The sequence below is a fragment of the Mercurialis annua genome, linkage group LG6 (genome assembly GCF_937616625.2).
Source record: "Mercurialis annua linkage group LG6, ddMerAnnu1.2, whole genome shotgun sequence".
NCBI classification, from domain to species: domain Eukaryota; kingdom Viridiplantae; phylum Streptophyta; class Magnoliopsida; order Malpighiales; family Euphorbiaceae; genus Mercurialis; species Mercurialis annua.
In genome coordinates this window covers 40,619,373-40,640,471 of record NC_065575.1, presented here as the reverse complement: position 1 = coordinate 40,640,471, position 21,099 = coordinate 40,619,373, and the positions used below count along the sequence as shown (strand labels likewise).

The following is a 21,099-nucleotide window of genomic DNA, read 5'->3' as shown; positions in this document are numbered from 1 at the left end:
CGAACCGGACCGCCCGATTAAATTGGAATCCGGTTACAGGTTCGATTTTTTTTTTTTAAAAAAATTTCAATCGATTTGGGTTGGACCGATTTGAACCGAATAAATCGATAGTTAAACTGATAATTGAACCAGTCAAACCGGACAAAAAGAATTAGTGAAGAAAAAATCTGTCACTTAAAATCTAAAATACGCCTTAGTTCAAGATTCTTCTTATTAAATGAAATTAAAGATTTAATTGATCTGTTTCGTCCAAAATGGGATTAGGTTAGAGTTATGAATTTATAATCTATAATTTGATAATCGAGTCGATTCCATAATTATAAGTTCATTCTATACCGACCTTTATAATAAGTGAATGTCTCTTTTTTGTTGGAAGTTGTCAGAATTATTCGTGATAAGATATTGGATATCGACTACAATTAAAAAATCTTATCAATAAAAATTCCGGTTATCTGAGATCTAGGTATAAGTAGCAATCTCTTTTTCAACTTTTTTAATTACTTCTCATGAGAAATTGATCCCACAAAAAAGTAGTGTTGATTTTAAATATTTTAATTTTTTATTGAACCGGTTCAATCGGCGGATATAAGAACTACTAAATGAATTATACCGAAATTAAAAGAAATTAGCATTAATTTCAAAGAACAAAAAGAAAACAGTTCAACAAAAACCGAAACAAACAATAAAAAGCGTGGAATACACGTGTTACATCCCGCTCTTCATAAAAACACTGCAAACATAATTTTCAAACAAGCTTCCCCGCAGTAACTTTTCTTTTAACAGCAGTAATTTTATTTTTAAATAAAAACTACACAACTTAAAAATTCCAAATTAATTCCATAATTATTTATGCACTACGTTGCACTTGATATTAATTAATTAATTAAATTAAACCAATTAATTAAAAAGTAAAATAAAAAAAATAACGGAGAAAAAAAACGCGGCTGCCGTAGACACCAAAAACCAGAGAAAGAGAGAGAAAGAGTCTGTTTTCTGCAAAAGATCGCACCAAAGCCAACACAAACAAACCTTTTAGGTCCCCAAATACAACAAATTTATTTAAATTTTTCAATTTATTCGTCGACAAAAAAATAAAATTAAACTGATCTTTTTATTCGATTGTTTAGTAACTTTCAGAAGTTTAATTAATCTGGGTCGGTGGTGTGGGCATCATCGTCGATTTGGAATTTTCTGATCGGGTCAGATTCTGATCGTTCAATTGGGGAAATTCCGGTTGTGTTTTAGGTTTTATGATATGGGTCGGGTGTGTTTCTGTGTTTGGATTTATAGAAATAGAGGGGTGAGGTTGTTGTTGTTGCCCTGATTTTTCTTAGGTTTTGTTTAATTTAATTAATTGGTTATTGTTGTGGTTTGATGATTTCGTTGGGGAGGAGAGATGCGAGAAAGGAATTAGGGTTAGGGTTTGGAGAGATGGAAGATACTGAGCTTGAAGAAGGGGAGGCTTGCTCTGACCATAATGTTATGAATAATAATAGTGATGATGGTTATGATGCAAGTATTGACCCTGATATTGCTCTCTCTTACTTAGTAAGTTCCTGTTAATACTGTTCTCATTTTTTTAAATATATTTTGATGTGTTTGATTGATATTTCATATGTTTGTTTGACTTTTTAATTCTGGGTATGTATGTTTAGATAGAAATTACTAGTGTTAAATGAGCTTTGAGCATAGTTTTTAATTGTCTACAATGTACAATGCAGAGTATAGTTTGTTGTATTTGACTATTGTCTGCTATGAATATGTTTGGCGCTTCATACTTTGAAACAAAGGATCACATGATTAGACTATTAGGAGCATTTCTTTTAGCAATTATAGAGCTGCTTTTGGAAATTAATCACTTTGATCTATCGAATGGATGGAAATATATATGAAATTTGGTTATTGTGCTAGTGGAGATGTGGAACTTTTGTTTAGATGGTTTTGATAGTGTGAAGTATACTGTCGAAGATATAATTCTCAAGTCTTGAGATTGACGAGGTTGATCCTATAGTTACTTGGTTTATGATTCTCATGTGCCAATGCTCGATAATTTCAGATGAGATAAATTAGGATTCAGTTAGTTTAGTTTTTCATTTAAGAAACTTTTGAACTTGGGGATTCTTGGAATTGAAACTTGAGAGGTGGCATTCTTAAGCTCTATTCTACTGGAGATTTGAGTTGAGACAACACGAATGCACTTTACATATTGTCCTTATTGCCATTTCATCTTTGTAACTCTTTTTTTTTTTTATATATTTTGTAAAGGATGCAAAACTTCAGAATGTCTTGGGACACTTTCAAAAAGATTTTGAAGGTGGCGTTTCCGCTGAAAATCTGGGTAAGTCAAAACAACAGCAGAAATAATACCATTGGAGTCCTACACCGATATTAATTATCTAGGGGTTTACATTTCAAACAGGGGCAAAATTTGGCGGCTATGGTTCATTTCTACCTACCTATCAGCGCTCTCCGGTCTGGTCTCACCCAAAGACTCCTCAAAAAATTCAGAACTACAATGCACCTAGATCTCCAAACAATATCCAACTGGAGGTATTTTCAGTATTAGGCATATTACCTGTTCATAATGGACTCATTTCATTTAACAGCTTACTGTTCAATTAAATTTTTGTTGACTGGGGAGTTTCCATATTGCTTGATCGCTTTTTAAAATTAGGGCACTCGTTGTGGCCTGGTATCTTCATCAACTGCTTCTCAATCAGTGAAACGTGAACCTGCTTCTGTGTCGAAAGCATCATCCTCTCCATTTCTTGCAGTAAGACAAGAAGCAGGCATGCAATCCTCTGATCTTGCTAAGGAAAATGCACTCAGATATGAACCGCCAAGCAGAAAATTTACTAATTTACCAGACCAAAAATTGCTCAAGGTTCGAATCAAAATGGGTTCAGATAATTTGTCAACACAAAAGAATGTTGCAATCTACAGTGGACTTGGCCTTGTTATGTCACCATCTTCATCTCTGGATGATAGCCCATCTGGAAGTGAAGGGATGTCACATGGACTTCAGGATTCTCCATATGAGTCTCCTGCTCATATTCTTCAGGTGAAGTGTCCTTCCTAGATTATCCCGTTTTATACCTTTTTCTTATTTTCCAGTAGTGATTAGTGTATTTGCATTGATCTTTTGTTGAAGCAGATTATGACTTCCTTTCCAGTGCGTGGGGGCAAAATGTTGTCACCTCTTGCTGATGATCTAATTCATTTGACAGAAAGAGCGAAGTTTCATAAAGGCAGAACATCATTTCCTGTTCTTACTGTTGGCTCAGGAAATTCTGGCAGTTTACTGAACGGGTCCCTGAAAGGCGATGGAAAATTATTGGGAGAGAAGAGAGTAAAATCACTAGAAAGGAATGAAAAAATTGCAGAACCAAAATGTGAAAATGGAAAGGACTCTCACAGTGTCGATGCTTTGCCGAAGGAGGTAGATATGGACACTTCGGCTTGCGAGGATCTTGTCTCTAACACATTAAAGCTTCCGCTTGTCTTGGATTCATATTCTGCTGGTGCTGCTGCAAATATATTTAGGTCATCCAATATATCCAGGGAGGTTTCTAATGGTGTGGTGAGAGATAAAAGTTTTTCTGATCAATCAAAGGAGCCAGTGTGGCCAATCAGTACTAATGAAGATATCTGGGTTGAGAATCCCAAAGGAAATTCAGCTGGAAAGATCTGGGAAGACGAGAAAGCTAGTTCTCTTGACAGTGTTCCTTTTTATTCCCGGAAAGATGCCCATGCGAGAGTAGAAAAACCTTCTATCAAAAGTGACTCAAATGTGTCAAAGGGGATGAAGTCTTTAAGTTCAGAATTGACAGATATGATAAATCTGAAGGCTGATCACAAATTTACCTCCAGTGAACAAGAAGGGATCAAGCTTCCTTTTGGAAAAGAGCGTTCATCCTATGATGGAAAGAAGAAACTGAAAGGAAGTCAAAATCAGGTAAATATAGCTGCAGATGTACCAAAAGATGGCTTGATTAGTGGTTCTTCTTTAGTGGTGAAAAATAAAAAGAGCACCCCCTCAGATGAGAATATAAATAGAAGAGAAGTGGAAGACTTGAAGTCGCAAAAGAATACTGGAAAAGTTGGGGATAAATATGCAGATTTTTTTGGAGATGAACTAGATCAAGAAGAAAATCAGACGAGTCCACTGGAAATGAGATATACACATGGGCAAAAGGAATCTGACCTAGGTGAAAAAAACACATGTTTCTTTAATAATGCACCAAAAGAGAGATCAAGTAGCAAGAAAAATGATAAGCTTCTAACAAGTGAGATGCATCCTAGAACTGCTCCTCCTGTCACTCCCTTCCCTGGAAATGGGACCTTATCTGATGTTACTCCTGCAGCAACAGCTCCTGCTGCAACAGAAGACCTTTGGGTATGTTGTGACAAATGTCAAAAGTGGCGGCTTCTTCCACTTGGGAAAAATCCTCATGATCTACCTGATAAGTGGATATGCAGCATGCTTAACTGGCTGTAAGTTCTACTCCACTATCATTTAGTCTTCGTTTTTTTAATATCTGTGTATTTATAATGATAAAATAAAAACACAGATGACTCGATATAAAATAGATTAAAAGAAAATGACGATGGCTTGAATTCCTGTGAAGTTTGATAATTTGATCCTAAATGATACAGGCCTGGTATGAATCGGTGTATTTTAAGTGAGGATGAAACAACGCACGCTGCAATGGTACTGAACCAAGCCCCTCTGGCAAGTCAAAGTAATATGCCAACAAATCCTGGTGGTGTTGTACCTAGGATAACCATGGCTGGTGATCAGCTTGATTATAATCATCAAAACCTCGGTTTGCATCCCATATCCAGTGGGGGAAAGAAGAAGACATCCAATGATGGCACCACTCTATTGTCAAACTCTATGAAGAAGAGCATACCGGCATCAGTAATAAATAATGGAAACTTAATTGAGGTGAACCAACCATTGGTAAGTGAACCTGGCTTTCCAAAACAGACTAAGACTAGTGACTTAACTGTGGAGAAGCACAAACATAAACAAAAAGAGAAGCATAAAGTACTTGACAACGGTTCTGATGGAGGTACTGTTTGAAATCATGTGCCTCTTGTATATTTTCTTCTTTAACTATGGAATTTAACTCTTGGCTAAACATGTGGACAGGTGATACTAGGCAATCAAAGATGAAGGCGAGAAGGCACCTTGAGGAAGATTTATTCAGGGAATCCAAGAAAACCAGGAATGAGGGTTTATCAGAAGATTGGGTTTCTGATAATTCAAACATTGAAAAGGTAGGGCCTAGTTCTAGTCATGGGTTTCCTACAAATTCATCCGGGATGAAGTTGCCTAAAAGCAATGGCCGCATGTCTTCTAAGGATCAAGTTCTTTCTAGAAAATCGAAGGACAGAGTTCCGATGTCCTTGGATGATATGCCCTCAGATATGGGGAAAAGAGATGATAGAGAGGGTGGGAAAAAGAGGAAATTAAAGGCAAGTTATGATACTGAAGTTAATACAGGACCCATCTTAAATTCAGGACATAATCTCCAGGATAGTAGCATTGTGGCCAAGGAGGAGTTCAGTGACAATGAGTACAGGAAACAGAAGAAGGCTAGGGTATCCAGATCTGATGGAAAAGAGTCTAGTGCAAGTAAAGGTTGTGGTAAAACAGAAAGAAAAGGTAGTCACAGAAAGAACCAGCAGCAGTTAGGGAAAAATATGGGTAGTTCTTTGTCTCTACGCGGCATGGATGGTGTGGATTTTTCAAAAAGGGATTCTGGATCTCTGCATCCTTCTGTTGCAGCTACTTCTAGTTCTTCTAAGGTTTCTGGTTCGCATAAAACCAAAGCTAGTTTTCATGAAACAAAAGGGTCTCCTGTAGAATCTGTTTCGTCATCACCTCTAAGAGTTTCAAAACAAGGCAAGCTTGCATCGGGACAAAGAAAGTTCACTGAGAAAGATGACTCTGGTGATGCTGGATTTTTGGCCCAACGTGGTCGGCCAAGATGCTCGGATGTAGAAGATGATGGTGGGAGTGATCGATCTGGGACAGGGAAAAAGGAAAATTGTTTAGAGGTGGCTCGTCATGGTTCCCATGAATCATCTCTGCTTGATTTTCAGGAAAAGGACTTTGGCCGTGTTTCTAATGGTAAAGCTAAACAGCAGATTGTGCCTTCTCCTGACATTAAACGCAACATGTTGGCAAATGGTAGCTCAGAATATATAGAACAAGCAACTCGATGTTCTAGTAAAACTACCACATTGGCCCGTTCTCGTGATGATGCTAGACAGCATGAAAATCATTATCATATGAATGGATCCCGTCCAAAGAAGTCTGGAAAAGGATCATCTTCACGCTCTAAAGACAAGAAAATTAATTTTACTTCTGAATTTGATGATGGTAACATTAAGGTTTCCAAGTCTATTACTGAACTAGCTCCTTCCTTAGAAGTGAAGCCAACAGATGTTAAAATTAAGATGGAAGATAAGTTTGGGGTCAGGTCCGATGAAAGTGAGAATAGGCATGTTGATAAAAAGGACTCTGCTGGACTGTTCGGTGAGACCAGTAAAAAAGAGAACCAGTCAAAATCTCGCGGACATGGGGTTTCTGATAGCAAAGTGCATCCCATGTGTAGCCGTGATGCAACCTCTACTCCGAAGCAGAATATGTTGCTAGCTTCTGAGATAGCATCAAGGAGAGGGAAGTCACCATCACTACCTCCATCTGGAGGTGCTCAAAATGAAACTGCTCCCTATAGCCCTCAACTTGTTTCTGGATCTCACAAAGAAAATGGAGCAAATGTTGCTGTTAGTAATGCCTCTGTTGGTGATAATTCTTTGAAGACACTGAAACAAATAAAAAATGTAGATTACCCAAATGGTACTCATCACAGCAGTTCAAGAGATTCTAATGGGCGTAGGACCAAGGATCTTGATGCCCCAAGTCCAGCTAAAAGAGAGTCTTCGAGTCAGGGTGCTATGAATGCTCTCAGAGAAGCAAAAAGTCTTAAACACCTGGCTGATCGTTATAAGGTCTTTATCCTTTATGTTATTCTAAATGTGATGCAACTTTATATTTCTGGTATTTTGGTTTTGAAAATTGGTAACCATTTGCAGAGTACTGGGCCCTTTCAAGAGCGCACAAAGTTTTACTTTGAGGCAGCTCTTAAATTTCTTCACGCAGCCTCCCTGCTTGAAACTTGTAGCAGTGAGAACCTCAAAAGTGGGGAAATGATTATGTCAATGGAAGTGTATAGTAGCACAGGAAAACTTTGCGAGTGAGTCAAAGCTGAAACCTTTGAGAAGCCATTTTATTATGTCTCGTTAATCTTGCAACTTAATTGGTTGTCACTTGAGTAATTCGCAAATGCTTGCAGTAGCACCTGTAGAAAATATGCACTTCAAGTGTTTTGTTTGAAACAGGATGTCTGAATGTAGTTTGTGTGGCTTGCAGATGTCTTACTGCCTTTTTAATCAGAGTGTTGATTAGATCTAATACAACAGCTTTATGGATGTCAAAACACTTGAACTCGTATATGAAAATAATGTGCTTCTATGTTGAACAATTAACAATGGTCTGAAAGCTAGTTTCTGATCTTGGAACCTTCAAATATGGTGTTCCTATATTGTTTTTCTACCTTGTCATCATGGATAGATTTCTTCTGGGTTTTCTCTCTGGTATTGATCATGACGTCTGCTAGGTATCGTCAGTTAGCATTCTAATTCACTTAGGTAACTTATTGCAAAGAGATGAGATTCCTTCATCCTAGAAGGGTTATCTTAAGAAGGAAACAGTTCCTTATAAATAAATAATTGATTGCTTTTCTTATGTAATTTTTGGAAGTATGGCCGAATTTCTAAGAATTTGTTGGGTTTTCCTTCTATTTGAAATTTACAATTCGGCTTTTTCATTTGGGATTTTCTGCCTTCTTGCAATTGTTGTTTGATCAATTATTAGTGTTCTTTATTTGTTTTCATAAATTTTGTTCTGAAATATATAGCAAGAATAATATCCTATATCAAACTGTGACATTCTATAGGATTTTCTTAATGCTAAAACAGAGCTTTTGGATGGTCTGGTTTTTCATTTGTTGACTTATTCTTTTTTTTGAATTTGCTCATTTAGCAGTACAGTATTGCTTGGAAAGAATTTCCATGCTGTTGTACATCAGTCTGATACATGTCAATAATACATAGGGTTGTGTGTGTTTATGTGGTTGCATTCTTTCAGTAATTCATTTGCAGTTATTTCTACTGTTGTCTTTCTCTTAAACTAGTCTATTATGCAGGTTTTGTGCCCATGAATACGAAAAATCCAAGGACATGGCTGCTGCTGCCCTTGCCTATAAATGCATGGAGGTGGCATACATGAGGGTGATTTATTCTTCACATAACATTGCATTTAAAGATCGTCATGAATTGCAGACAGCTCTTAACATGGTTCCTCCAGGTAATTAGACTAATGATTTTGTTTATGCAGGATGAAATTTGTGATTTGGTATGGGTTTAGTGCCTGCTTGTAATGTGTGTGTTTATTTCATTTGTTATTTGGAATATATTAACAAGATGTCAGGGCAACCTGTGTCTTTAGGAAATGCAAAGCTGAGTCTTGCTTAACCGTTGGCATTCATATATATTAATTGTTCTGAATGGTACATTATAAATACGGAGTTCTTTAAAAATGCCTTTTCCTTTGTGTCTTTTGGATTGAGGCAGGTGTGTATTGTAATGAGAGAATAAGAGAACAAACTTCTACCCCTATAACACAATAGTAGGATGATAAATATTTTTATTTGAGTTAAATTCATGATTTATGATGCTTTTTAAAATTGTATTTCTTACACGGTATTTAATTTGAATGTAAAATGATAGTTGAATTTGAGGTGATTGTAAAACATGACTGAATATTCTCAATTTTTATGTATAATGGTTTGCCTTTTTGTATATATTCAAGGATCCTGCTAATATCACTTTATACTGTTAGATAATTCCCTACTGTGCAGCTTTCCTCTTTGTTTCATCAAACAATTAAGTCTTCTTTATTTTTGACTTTAGCTTTTTCGGAGTTTTTTGTTTTATGTTGATATGATACTCTGGTTATATTATCAGGCGAGTCTCCTTCTTCTTCTGCCTCTGACATTGATAACTTGAATCACCCAGCAACAGTAGACAAGGGTATCTTGACCAAAAGTATTAGCTCTCCTCAAGTGACAGGAAGCCACATCATTACTGCACGTCATCGTCCAAATTATGTGCGTTTGCTCAATTATGTAAGTTCATTTGTTTTCTCCTGAAAATTCTCTGTTCTTTTCATTTTTATTGCTGTCTATGTCAGACTATATCTATTAACTAGGGTAATAATATGAAGATATTGGCCTAAACAATATTATGATGCAGGGAAAGGTTAAAGCTTAAATTATCTGTTTTCTATGATACCTTGAAATAAATATGCAAAAGCATGTTTTTTTGTCTTCTATGATCATATGTTCCAACATTTAGTGAGTGCCAGGCAACCAAGAGAGAACTCCGGTATAATTTATTTTTATTTTTATTATTATTGATAACTAACGTTACGAGACACGTCGAAGCATGTAAAGCAATACTAGTTTCCATAAAATTTTGCATCACCAAGTGCTATCATTTTGTAGGCCCAGGATGTAAACTATGCCATGGAAGCCTCAAGAAAATCACGGAGTGCTTTTGCGGCAGCTAATATAAGCTTGGGAGAATCTCAGAATACTGATGGTATATCTTCCGTAAAAACAGCTCTGGATTTTAATTTCCAAGATGTAGAGGGGTTATTACGTCTGGTACGGCTTGCAATTGAAGCTATTAGCCCGCCAAACAGTTGAGTTGCTATGGAGATGGAGAGTATCAAATTTGGGAGGCAGTGAAAGAGCCTAACTATTTGTGACATGGACCTCCTTTTGCATCTTGAGGCTTCTATTGGATGAGGAGATATTGCCATGTCACCGGCTACGCGATCTGTATGCATATGTATGATACATGATGGGTATGGAATTGTGAATATATTCTTTTCATCAGATATCAGTTGCTTTCTGATGCAGACGAGGACCATACATGCTAAATCCATTTGAGGGTTGGTAGTGAAATTTTTAATTTAATTCATCGATCTGTATGGAAAATATTCTGAAGCTGTAGAAAGTGGCAGTTTTGAGGTGCAGCAGGATTGTGGTTGAAGAAGTGAATAAAGATAGAGAATCCCAATTATACATAAATCTGGGGTTGTAGAATACTGGTGCCAGGGTGTGCCACCCCCTTTTCTGGCGATTGTTTTTTCACGGATGGGAATTAGTTTAGCTGTCCTTTAATTGTTAGTTAGTTACAACTTTCTTGGAGGCATCTCAAGGATAGGAACTGTAAAATATGACATCACGTCTTAATTATACTATCAGAGACTGCACTACTAACTTCCTTGGTTGGAGCATTGTGCAAAGCTTGCAATGACACGGCAGTCTCAGGTTCGCTGGGTTTTAGTTTCGTCCTTTCCTTACATTTCTGTTTAATTTCTCCTTGAACACTTGATTTCTTTTACAATTCAGCATGGCTTATTTTTTAATGTAAATATTTCTTCCCGCAGGATGTCTTCAGGAGATTCTGATATATTTTTTTCGTCGTTATTAAAATAGACGAGATGAGGAGGAACGAAGTTGGATAAGCTGTATATGCTACAAAATAAATAGCGCAATCAAGTCGTTTGAGTTATACAATAGGGAGTACTAGTAGGTGTGAAAATTTAGTTGGATTAGTTACTGTTCTTGCATGAATTCACCCTTAAATGTCTCTTATTTTTACTGTATTGCAGTGAGTATTTTGTATATATACCGAGGTTAAAACAACAGTGCTAGCTTTTTTTATGTATTTATTATTTGTTCAATAGTCAGTCCACTTATGCTTTCCTCCATTTGCCAAGAGAGATCAGGATTTTCAATACTTGTATCCAAGTCACAATATAATGTTAGTGGATTTTTTTTTTTCAGATGCAGAATATTTCTGCAATGAACTGCACTGAATAAAAACCTGTGAAGTTTTATTTCTTCCATAAAATGTTTCAGTTTGTTATTCTAGGTACGAAGAAGAGCATTTGATCTTTCATTTCATATCAACCCAGTAAATGTCCATACCGTACATGGTCATGGCATTAATTTGTTATATATATTGTATCAAGTAGGTGTATAAAAATGAGCTAGCGGATGTCAATTCACGTCGATGATATAATTAATGTTAACACGAATTTGGCCCATTTAATAATGTGTTAATATGCAAATGATATGAAAATTAAACGGTTTATATATGTCAATCCGTATTATCTGTTTGATTTGGTCGGTCAGTTATGAGTCATATCAACACGCTTTATTTAATCCTTCATCATAAATAGTGTTATAACGAGTTGGCGGATTGTGTTCGTGCCGTGCCGATTCACTTTGTTGATACAGTTAAACGAATACGACTCATTTAGTAATTGTATCATTATCAATACGAGAATGACATAAAATTTAAACGGGTTATACATGTCAATATGTATTATTTGTTTAATTTGGTGGGTCAATTATGAGCCATAAGTTATAACGAGACAACATATTTAATCTTTCATAATAAATGTGAGTTAATTATTAACTTTTTTAAAGATGATAATAAACTAATAGTTAAATATTTTCCCTAACTATTTAACTATGTCTCATGACTTTTAAAAAGTTAAATATTTTCCCTAACAATTTGATTAAATTCACCAAGCTCCATGAATTAACTTTATAATTTCACTTTATTATTTTTAAATTATTTTGGAATTTAATTTAGTCTCTTAAATTTATTTTCTTCCATATCTTTTAATATAATAATAAGAATTATTTGTTTATGAATTTATTATTATTTAAATAAATTATATATATATAAAAACTATATTTAATGAACTAATTAATATATAAATAATAATTTAATAAAATATATGAATTATTTCCTAAAATTTATTCTAATTTTATATGATTTTATGGATTTTCCGGAGGCAATTTTTTTATTTTATTTTTAATAACTTAAAATTTTAACTATGCTGATTCATATAACAAATAACAGAATAGAAATACTTTTTTTTCTTTCGAATAATAGTTTTTTTTTTAAAATTATTCGTAATAGCTATCAATTGAAAAATAATTACAGAAATGATAAAACAATGAATATATTAGACGGATAAACCCATCTACCTGACAGCCCCATTCAGGCGTATACCCACGCGGCCGCCGAAAGAAAGTGAGCGCGTAGTTTTATCTTATTCTTTTATTTCCCAGTCTCAATTCCCACGTGACAGTTGAAAAACTTTGGTTCCGCTACTCCAATTGTATCGTAGTCACCGTTATTCTTCTAAAATCATCATCATCGTCAACCTTCCCTCTCAATTCTAAAATCAACCAAACCCTAACCCTAACCCCCAAATTAATGTCAAACTTTTACCTATCTTAATTCTTGTTCGTGATTTAACAATTCTATTTTGCAATTAAAAATTCACCGTAGCTAATGTAATGCGTAGTTTTGGCACGTCAACAAGAATAATCTTCTTCGAATTCGACAATGATGGAGAATTTGGAAGAGAAAAAGATCGGTACCTCCGTGGAGTCATTTCAAAAGTTTTTGGATTCACAGAAGGAACTTTTTCACGGTCAGATCGATCAACTTCAACGCATCGTTGTTACTCAATGCCAGCTCACCGGTGTCAATCCTCTCTCCCAAGAAATGGTATCCTTCTTCTTTCAATGCTGAAAAATAGAAATTAATTAATTTTCTTGAATTATTGCTTTATGGGTTTAATTTCAATCTTAGGGCATCTAAATACTTGTTTTCTGTAATATTGTACTCTAATTTTTAGTTTACAATTTGATTTTTATATAGGAAATTTGACTGTTCTTTTAATAATGTGAACTGACAGTCTCATTGTTTGTTTTGAATCTTCTGCAGGCTGCTGGTGCCATGTCGATAAAAATTGGTAAGTTGCGGCTGTTATATCATTTCAATTGATCATGCATGAATCTTGATGTTTGTTATTTTATTTGCTAATAGTAGGATTCTTTCCTGTGGACAAGCTGAGTGAATTTGTTACTGCATATTTTCTTGCTCGACTTATTATTTCCTGGCTGAGCAGAGTAATTGTTATGGATCATAAGTTGTTATATGACTGCGTGATCTATTTGGCAGGGAAAAGACCTAGAGATTTGCTAAATCCTAAGGCTATAAAATATATGCAATCAGTTTTCTCCATGAAAGATGCAATCAGCAAGAAAGAATCTCGTGAAATAAGTGCTCAATTTGGTATTACAGTTACACAGGTCTGTTTTCTTTTCCGTGTATTTTTTTTGAACTGAAGCTACTTTTCCTTTCTTTCTTTCTGCTTTTTTACCTTGATTTAACTTGTCTGGGCCTTAATTTGGTACTGGATGGATACAGTAATTGCTCAAGCTATAGTGTTACATTGACTGTAGGTTCGAGATTTTTTTAACAGCCAGCGCACAAGAGTGAGGAAACTAGTCAGGTTGTCAAGGGAGAAGGCTGCAAGAGCAAATGTACATATTGAATCACATGATGGGGCACCAACAAGCTCTGATCCTATGATGCCTATTGATCTGGCTCCACTAATTTCCCTTCACCCTGATCCAGTTCCTCTAAACTTTGCTGGCTCTTGTTCAGCTCCATTAAGTTCTGTTAGCTCCAATCCAGCTCCAGTAAATTACATTAGCTCCAATCCAGCTCCCTTAAACGCTGTTTGCTCCAATCTAATTCCCACAAACACAGTTGAATCCAATCCAGCTCCATTGAATGTTCTTAACTCCAATCAATCTCCGCTAAACTCCATTGGCTCCAATCCAGCTGCCGTAAACTATGTGGCCCCTAATCCTGCTCCATTAAACTTTGCTGGGCCTTCTAACCTAGAAGAAGCACCATCATGCTCAACGCAAGATGACATATTGTCTGGCTTAGATGATGCAGACAAATTTTTTGTTGAAAATATATTCAGCTTGTTACGGAAGGAAGAAACATTTTCTGGACAAGAGATGCTAATGGAAAGGATCCTGCAAATACAGAATCCCCAAGTGCTAAACTGGTACTTGGAATATGATTTCTGTGTTGAAGAAGATATATTTGTCTCTCTTAGCAACTGAAACTTTCTGTTACACCTTGCAGGTTCTTAACCAAAGGCGGTGTCATGATCTTGGCTACATGGCTGGGTCAAGCTGCTGATGAAGAACAAACAAGTATGCTGCTTGTCACTCTTAAGGTGCATATGCATTCCGCAGACTCTTTTTATGATATTTTACCTCATATCCTGCTTAGGACTGAATGATTTGCTGGCATGCAGGTCCTTTGTCATTTGCCCTTACATAAGGCTGTTCCTGAACATATGTCCGCCATTCTGCAGAGTGTTAATGGACTGCGTTTTTACAGGACATCAGGTGTACTTTCATTCAGAGATTTATAATTTGTAACTTTTGCTTTCTATCTCATGTATGCATCTTACATCAGGCAACAACGATGACAATTTGTTGTCCTAAGATGAGTTACTGGTACATTGAAAATTTGTGTTGTTTGAGTAATTGAATGTCTTTATTGCTGAAGTCACGTATTCAGTATGAAGAGTGAGACACTGTTTATATTTGTCTCATTGGCATAAGAACGAAATGCTTAGAACATGTGTGTGTTTTCACTGAAAAGATTGGAGGGTTTCATAATTCTACTCAAGTTTTAATCTGGTGCATACTGTTTTGTCTATGGACATCTAATCATGGGAATTCTTGTATAGTTTAAATATTCTAGGAATATGTAGCGCTTATATGCAAGATTATTATTCCATTTAACAAACAAAAATCAGTTTCTTAATTTCTATGGTATATTACATGCATCTTTTCTTCATCTGTAATTTATGATGCTGCTCCTGTTAATTTTGAATCTCATATATCTGATTTTAATATCAGACATTTCAAACAGGGCAAGAGTTTTGCTGTCAAGATGGAGTAAAATGTTCGCAAGAGCCCAAGCTATGAAAAAGCCAAATGGCATACAATCTTCTATGGATGCACAAGAGATGATACTGAAGCAGAGGTAAGTTTGTTTCCTTATTGATGGTTTGGTAGCTCTTTAATCATTTGCTCATTATTGTGATTAATCTTCTTTTCTCTAATTGACCAGCATTGATGAAATTATGGGCAATGACTCATGGCAGCATAATGTCAGTAATTCTGTAAGTTTTATAATTTATACAAGCTAAACATTTCCTGTAGGTGATGTAATTATATGTGATGTTCTCATTTTTTTTTTTGTCTTTCTACAGGATGCTCTTGCTCTTTCTGAAAGTTCTGAAAATATCAGGTGTGTATATAATTGTGTTCTTTTCAACTCACATTCAACATGTTGGATTTTTTTTGTCTGAGTAACTTGGAAGGTATGCTCTGTTCAGGAAAATGGAACCTTCACAAACATTGAAGTTGTTGCCATCATCAACGGATGATTCAAGCAGGAAGCACGTCCTAGGTGCATCTTCATCCTGTATCCTTCATGGTCATAATTTGATTAATTGATGTCCATGTCTTTTCATATTATTCTGGCTTGTGAAAAATTTATAGAATTGCATATAACTTAACTCTGAGAAGACAATTGTGGATTGATAATTGCAGATCAAGAGCTCTGAAGTAAATAAGCTTATATGAGATATAAACATGATGTGCTTATAATGTGGTGGTAATAGAGTGTACAATAGTAAGTGTGGTAATTTAATGCTGCATTTCAGCAGTAAAATTTTCGTTGGTTCACTTATCTAAAAGAAATAAATGAACACATAAATGGCACACACTAATACTTTGGTTGTGTACATTAGTAAGTGTGGTAATCTAATGTTGCTTTTCAGCAGGTAAAATTGTCGCTGGTTCACCTATCAAAAAGAAATAAATGAACACATAAATGACACATGATGTACACTATGAAAGCTTGAATTACTAGCCTTATCATGCACCATAAAATGTTTAAGCGTGATTCTCTGTGGTGTCAAATCTCATACTAACAGTCTGCAGGAGTTACTACCAGTGCTTGCACAATTTCCTTTCTCTATAGGAAAAAATTGTCAACAATAGGAACGTAGTATTGTAAGTTGTAATGGGTTTTTCTCTTATTGGATTTGGAAATAGGTAATGTTTCGATCTTATTGGATCCCAAATCTATTTTTGAATTTGTCCTCTTAGATTCTGTTAGCTAGATTGCTAGTTATGCAGGAGGAACTTTCTTCCGATGATAAGAGTTAATACCTTTTTTCCTCTTAAAACCTCATTGCCAATTCTCAATCTTTCTGATACATATCTTATATTTGGATGTGTGTGGAATTAGAAATGAGACTCCTTGATTGAGATGATTTACTTTTGGAAAATAGTAAACTTAAAGGGGTCTAATTGGTGCATGCACGATAGGTAGTTTCTTCTGTGTTTTTTTTGTGTGTGTATGTGTGTGAGGATGATCTTTAAGTGCATTCCTTAGCCACTACCAGATAACAGAGAACGCAGAAAAGTTCAGCTTGTTGAACAGCCAGGACAAAAAGCTGGTGGCAGAAGTCCCCTGGCTACTAAGGCTGTGCCTGCTAGTCAAGGTCGCCCGATGTCCACTGATGATATCCAAAAGGCAAAAATGCGTGCTTTGTTCATGCAGAGCAAATATGGGAAAACCGGTTCCTCATCTAATGGAATTAATGGTGTGAAAACAGTTCTTACTAGACCTTTAAGTACGCCATCTAATGTATCCTTGGCATCTAAAGTTCCTTTCCTGCCTAAGATTGAGGAAAACAAAAAATCTGTGGTAGCTTCCCTAAACATTTTAAGCAAGCAAGAAGCTTCCCTAAACGTTTTAAGCAAGCAAGAAGCTCCCCTAAACGTTTTAAGCAAGCAAGAAGCTCCCCTAAATATTTCAAGCAAGCAAGAAGCTCTCCTAAATATTTCAAGCAAGCAAGAAGCTCTCCTAAATATTTCAAGCAAGCAAGAAGCTCTCCTAAATATTTCAAGCAAGCAAGAAGCTCTGATCGTTACAAAGCATAAATTGGATCTAAAGGAGCCTTTAGGAGATTTGTGCAAGAGGGTCCGTATACCATGGAAGAGACCGCCAGGTACATTTGTTATTGGTGTTTATTCAATTCTTTTATTAATATTTCCAGCAATAATACTAGAGAAAGATCTGGAATATTTGTTTTTACCAGTAAAGGAGAATATTGGTTTTAAAAGATTCTCTTAATTTTCAGCAATAGAAAGATATATAGTAAAATAGCTTTTGCAGCTACAGATGCATGAGATTTTCTCTTCAGGCCGTCAATTTCCTTTTCTTATTTGGCCATTTTTCTATTGTTATGATTCTGCCAAGTTGGAGGTAAAAATTGAACATCAACTAAAAGTCTAAAAGATAATAAAGTTGGCATAGTAGCATGTCTGATATGACCTCAATCTTGCTCAGTTCGCTAATATGGCACATGATCTCTTATCTCATGAAATGAATACTTTACTAATTTGATTTATGGCAAAATTTTGATTTGTCGGTATGACTCTTCAATTCAATTCCAAATCCACATCATTATGCTGGATAACTGTAGCCTTCAAATTCTAATATCACAAACTGATAGCATTTGAATGTATTGAAGAATAAAGTTGCTGAAACCTCAGATGGCAAAGCTTGAATTCTTTTTTTGTTTGGGGAGCTTGGTTCTACCAGATTTCATTCTAGTGATAAGCTAAAGAGAGCTGTGGTAGTAATTAGATTAATTTGACGTGCTGCGTTGTTTACTTTAAATGGTATTCTGGTTGAATGGAAAGTTTCTTCTTATTATTAGCCAGATAATTTGTAGTAGTTTCAGAAGTGTCTAACTAAAGATGTACTCAAATAATATGTACAGTGCATGGTTTTACAGCTAATTTTTTTAAACAGACTGAATAAAGAAGACTTTATTTTGTTCAGTTATGGCTCTTTCTCCAGTTATACTTTTTGTTTATTTATGTTATTGTTGTCAAATGAGGTCATTCAATGAAAATCCATCAACTCCAGTGTGAAGTTATATAAAATTGGGCATGGGTGCAAACCATATTTGTGCCTCGTACAGATACAGTACTGCAATAAGCATCAGTTCCTTATGAGCTGCAGAAACCATTTGTGTTTTGTAAATTTGATCAGAATAATATTTAAGGCTATTTTTGTTTCTGAACGAGAAATATTTTTAAGGTTGATGATTATAGGGCCAACCCATGATTTTTTTCTACAAATTACAAACAGGATAAAGTAATTATTTTAAAACTGTAATACCCGAAAATGCAATCAATGGACCTTTTTTGTTTGCAACTGAATAATCACACCCTCCGTTGCTACTGAGCTTTGGTTAATCTTCAAGTAGCCGTAACTTTTTTTCCCTTTAAATTTCTCTTCCTCTAAAACCAGCAAACGCCAAGTTCTTTTTCATGGTATGCCATTTGTATGTATTGCAGTAAAAGATTTTTAATAGTTTTGAGACTGCTTGTTTTGGATTTTTGCTTCCTCTGTTTTGTTTCTTTTACCTTACTATTTTGGCATTTCAAAAGTTTATTCACGTTTTATGCAGAAATAAAACTGGATGATGTTTGGAGAGTGGGCATTGGTGAGAATAGCAAAGAAGTTGATGTTCAGAAAAACAGAAACCGCAGAGAGATTGAAACCATCTATCGGACAGTTCACGAGATACCATCTAACCCCAAGGCCCCTTGGGACCTTGAAATGGACTATGATGACACATTGACACCCGATATCCCAATAGAACAGCCACCTGATGCTGAGATTGCAGAATCACAGGCCTCCCCTCATGAACCTATAGTAAAAACAGCAGTCACATCCGTGCCTGTATTGCCTCAGATTAATGCTGCTATACCGGATCTTGAGTTGCTTGCCGTATTGCTTAAAAATCCAGAATTGGTTTTTGCATTGACTTCTGGCCATGCTGGAAATATAGCACCTCAGGACACTGTCAAGCTGCTTGATATGATTAAAAGAAGCGGCGGCGGTTTAGCTGATAGTGTAAATGGACATAGCGGAAAAGTAGACATGGATGAAGTTTCGCTTCCTTCACCAACGCCTCCCACCAATCCTGGAACGGTGCGTGATTTAGGTCCATGCTGCAAGTTTACCCCCATTCATCTATTATCAACTTCTTGAGTCAGACTGTATTTTACGTAGTTAGTATAATTATAAAAATAAAAGATTGCACATGTGAAAAATTAGACCACTGCAGGTTACAAATTTTAGGTTTTAACTGAAAACAATAAATCTTCAGAACACCATCACATAATTTGATACTTAAATAGTAGGAATGTGATTAATGCATAATTGGTATATTCTTTCTCCTCAGCTATTTATGGTTACTGGATGTTCCATGTGAGTGGCACAAATGTTGTGGCTAGATACGAGACTTTTACGGTCGATTCAGTAACGGAAATTATTACCTTTGGCAACAAAAAAACTGTAGCATCTTCATCTTTCGCTTTGTCACTAAATCCAAAGTCCAAATATAGCATCTGTAGTTGTATAAGTACAAATATGGACATTTTTAATTATGTTGTCATTTGGATTTTTATTATATTTTCATATGCTAACTAAATTTGGAAAATATTTGCAGGCAGGATGGAGGCATGAGCCTGTCAAGAACCCATTTTCCCAGCAAAATTCGAGAGGGAAGAAAGTTGCCTATACAGATGCAACTATCCCTACCACCATTCCTTCAATTCAGCCGCAGAATCTCGACAATGCTATTCGAATATCTCAACAGCACGCGATCGTGCATGAAAATGCACAATCTTCTTCAGTAATGTTCTCATCACACCACAATATCTCCACCAATTCTTCAATTTTACAAATGCAAACCAAAAATTTCGCCACGAGCAACCAAAGAATGCGAGTTGAAACTGAGAACTATGTTAAAACAGTTCAACCTCTACCTTATGCTGTGAATACTGCAGACAGACGAGTTTCCATAGCTCCAACTCAGTCTCACCATCAAACTCATCTGATACCTGAGACAACACATTTGCACTCATCTAGGCAATCAGGAAACACGGGTTCAATGCCCGAATCCTGGAGAAATAGTAGGGTTTCGAATTCTGCATCGCAAGTTAATTATCAAACGAATTACGAGTTTAGAGGGGCGGTACAGCCTCAGGTGCGGGAGAGAAATGGATATAATACGAGTAATGATGGATTCGAGTCATGGAGTCCTGAGAATAGTCCTAGTAGGTCACCACAGTATATGTCTGGAAGAAATTATCAGGGGCCTAGAACAACAAATCCTGGAAGAAACTATAATTCTGATAATAGAGGTGGCCCCCGGAATTATAATTCCGGCCACCAAGACCAAACTAGGAATAGTAACAAAAGGTGGCGTTAATTAAGCTTTGCTTGTCAACACTGGTGGGCATTTCTGGATGTAACTGTAATTGTTGGATGTTCAAAAGATTTCTTTTGATACTGAATTTTGATCCAAAAAAAATTGATACTCCTGAAATTATAGCATGTTGTGTGTAGTATGTATACGAGTTTCCCCGTTTGTTTGAGAGGGTTATTTAGATTCTTAAAAAAATCTTATAAAATCAGATTATCAGGTAAATTTTGTTAACAGTTTAAAGGAACTTACACCACCAAGTGGCAAGTGCCTGTTTATTTTTGTTTTAAATGGTAAAATTATGTTTGATTCAGCTTGCATGTCAACGGAGACAAGAATTCGACAATATCTTGAACTGAATGTCCAAAATTCAACGGTTGTGCTGTGCTGCGCCGTTGTTAAGCACTTCATGTATTTTGAATCTAAAAAAATGACCCTAACGTCTTGAAAAAGTTTCAAAATTTCCTTCCATTAACATTTCCGTTTAATTCCGTACACATTTATGTTTAACGCCGTCCATTTATTGTATTTTTTTGTATACTTTTTCACAACGTTAGGATCATATTTGACATCCGAAATACATGAGATGCCAACAAGAGACACGGGGCATACATATGAGTCATTTTTGCATCTTTTTCCTAAATTTAAAATAAATACACAGGTTTATTTTTATTTTAAAGTACACT

The 21,099-nt window shown here is 35.7% G+C and overlaps 2 protein-coding genes across 3 annotated transcripts; both read left to right on the top strand.

Annotated features, from left to right (window-relative positions):
- The first annotated feature begins 932 nt into the window (after positions 1 to 932).
- Positions 933 to 10,987, top strand: LOC126653650 (cysteine-tryptophan domain-containing zinc finger protein 7-like). Its single transcript, XM_050347586.2, has 12 exons — positions 933 to 1,548; positions 2,266 to 2,338; positions 2,420 to 2,550; positions 2,675 to 3,061; positions 3,155 to 4,494; positions 4,657 to 5,075; positions 5,156 to 7,023; positions 7,108 to 7,268; positions 8,280 to 8,440; positions 9,100 to 9,260; positions 9,639 to 10,472; positions 10,592 to 10,987. The coding sequence occupies exons 1-11, from the start codon at positions 1,375 to 1,377 to the stop codon at positions 9,840 to 9,842; spliced, it is 5,079 nt and encodes a 1,692-aa protein (XP_050203543.1). The 5' UTR covers positions 933 to 1,374; the 3' UTR covers positions 9,843 to 10,472; positions 10,592 to 10,987.
- Positions 10,988 to 12,309: 1,322 nt separating this feature from the next.
- Positions 12,310 to 20,638, top strand: LOC126686798 (homeobox protein LUMINIDEPENDENS). 2 transcript variants are annotated; one of them, XM_050381037.2, is made up of 13 exons: positions 12,310 to 12,738; positions 12,958 to 12,985; positions 13,195 to 13,325; positions 13,479 to 14,098; positions 14,179 to 14,272; positions 14,354 to 14,447; positions 14,967 to 15,093; positions 15,181 to 15,220; positions 15,323 to 15,360; positions 15,449 to 15,537; positions 16,526 to 17,134; positions 18,608 to 19,134; positions 19,655 to 20,638. In XM_050381037.2, exons 1-13 carry the CDS (start codon positions 12,574 to 12,576, stop codon positions 20,417 to 20,419), a joined length of 3,327 nt encoding a protein of 1,108 aa, XP_050236994.1. In that variant the 5' UTR covers positions 12,310 to 12,573; the 3' UTR covers positions 20,420 to 20,638. The 2 variants fall into 2 exon arrangements, with proteins under 2 accessions (XP_050236994.1, XP_050236993.1); XM_050381036.2 differs by having other exon boundaries at positions 15,181 to 15,232.
- The last annotated feature ends 461 nt before the right edge of the window (positions 20,639 to 21,099 follow it).

What these genes read in the sequence shown, in the direction of transcription:
- LOC126653650 (XM_050347586.2), top strand. Translation starts at nt 1,375, where the DNA reads ATGATTTCGTTGGGGAGGAGAGATGCGAGAAAGGAATTAGGGTTAGGG. An exon ending in ATATTGCTCTCTCTTACTTA is followed by an intron (nt 1,549 to 2,265) that starts GTAAGTTCCTGT and finishes TATTTTGTAAAG; the next exon opens with GATGCAAAACTTCAGAATGT. An exon ending in CAAACAATATCCAACTGGAG is followed by an intron (nt 2,551 to 2,674) that starts GTATTTTCAGTA and finishes TTTTAAAATTAG; the next exon opens with GGCACTCGTTGTGGCCTGGT.
- LOC126686798 (XM_050381036.2), top strand. Translation starts at nt 12,574, where the DNA reads ATGATGGAGAATTTGGAAGAGAAAAAGATCGGTACCTCCGTGGAGTCA. An exon ending in GCGTTTTTACAGGACATCAG is followed by an intron (nt 14,448 to 14,966) that starts GTGTACTTTCAT and finishes TTTTAATATCAG; the next exon opens with ACATTTCAAACAGGGCAAGA. An exon ending in GAAAGTTCTGAAAATATCAG is followed by an intron (nt 15,361 to 15,448) that starts GTGTGTATATAA and finishes TGCTCTGTTCAG; the next exon opens with GAAAATGGAACCTTCACAAA.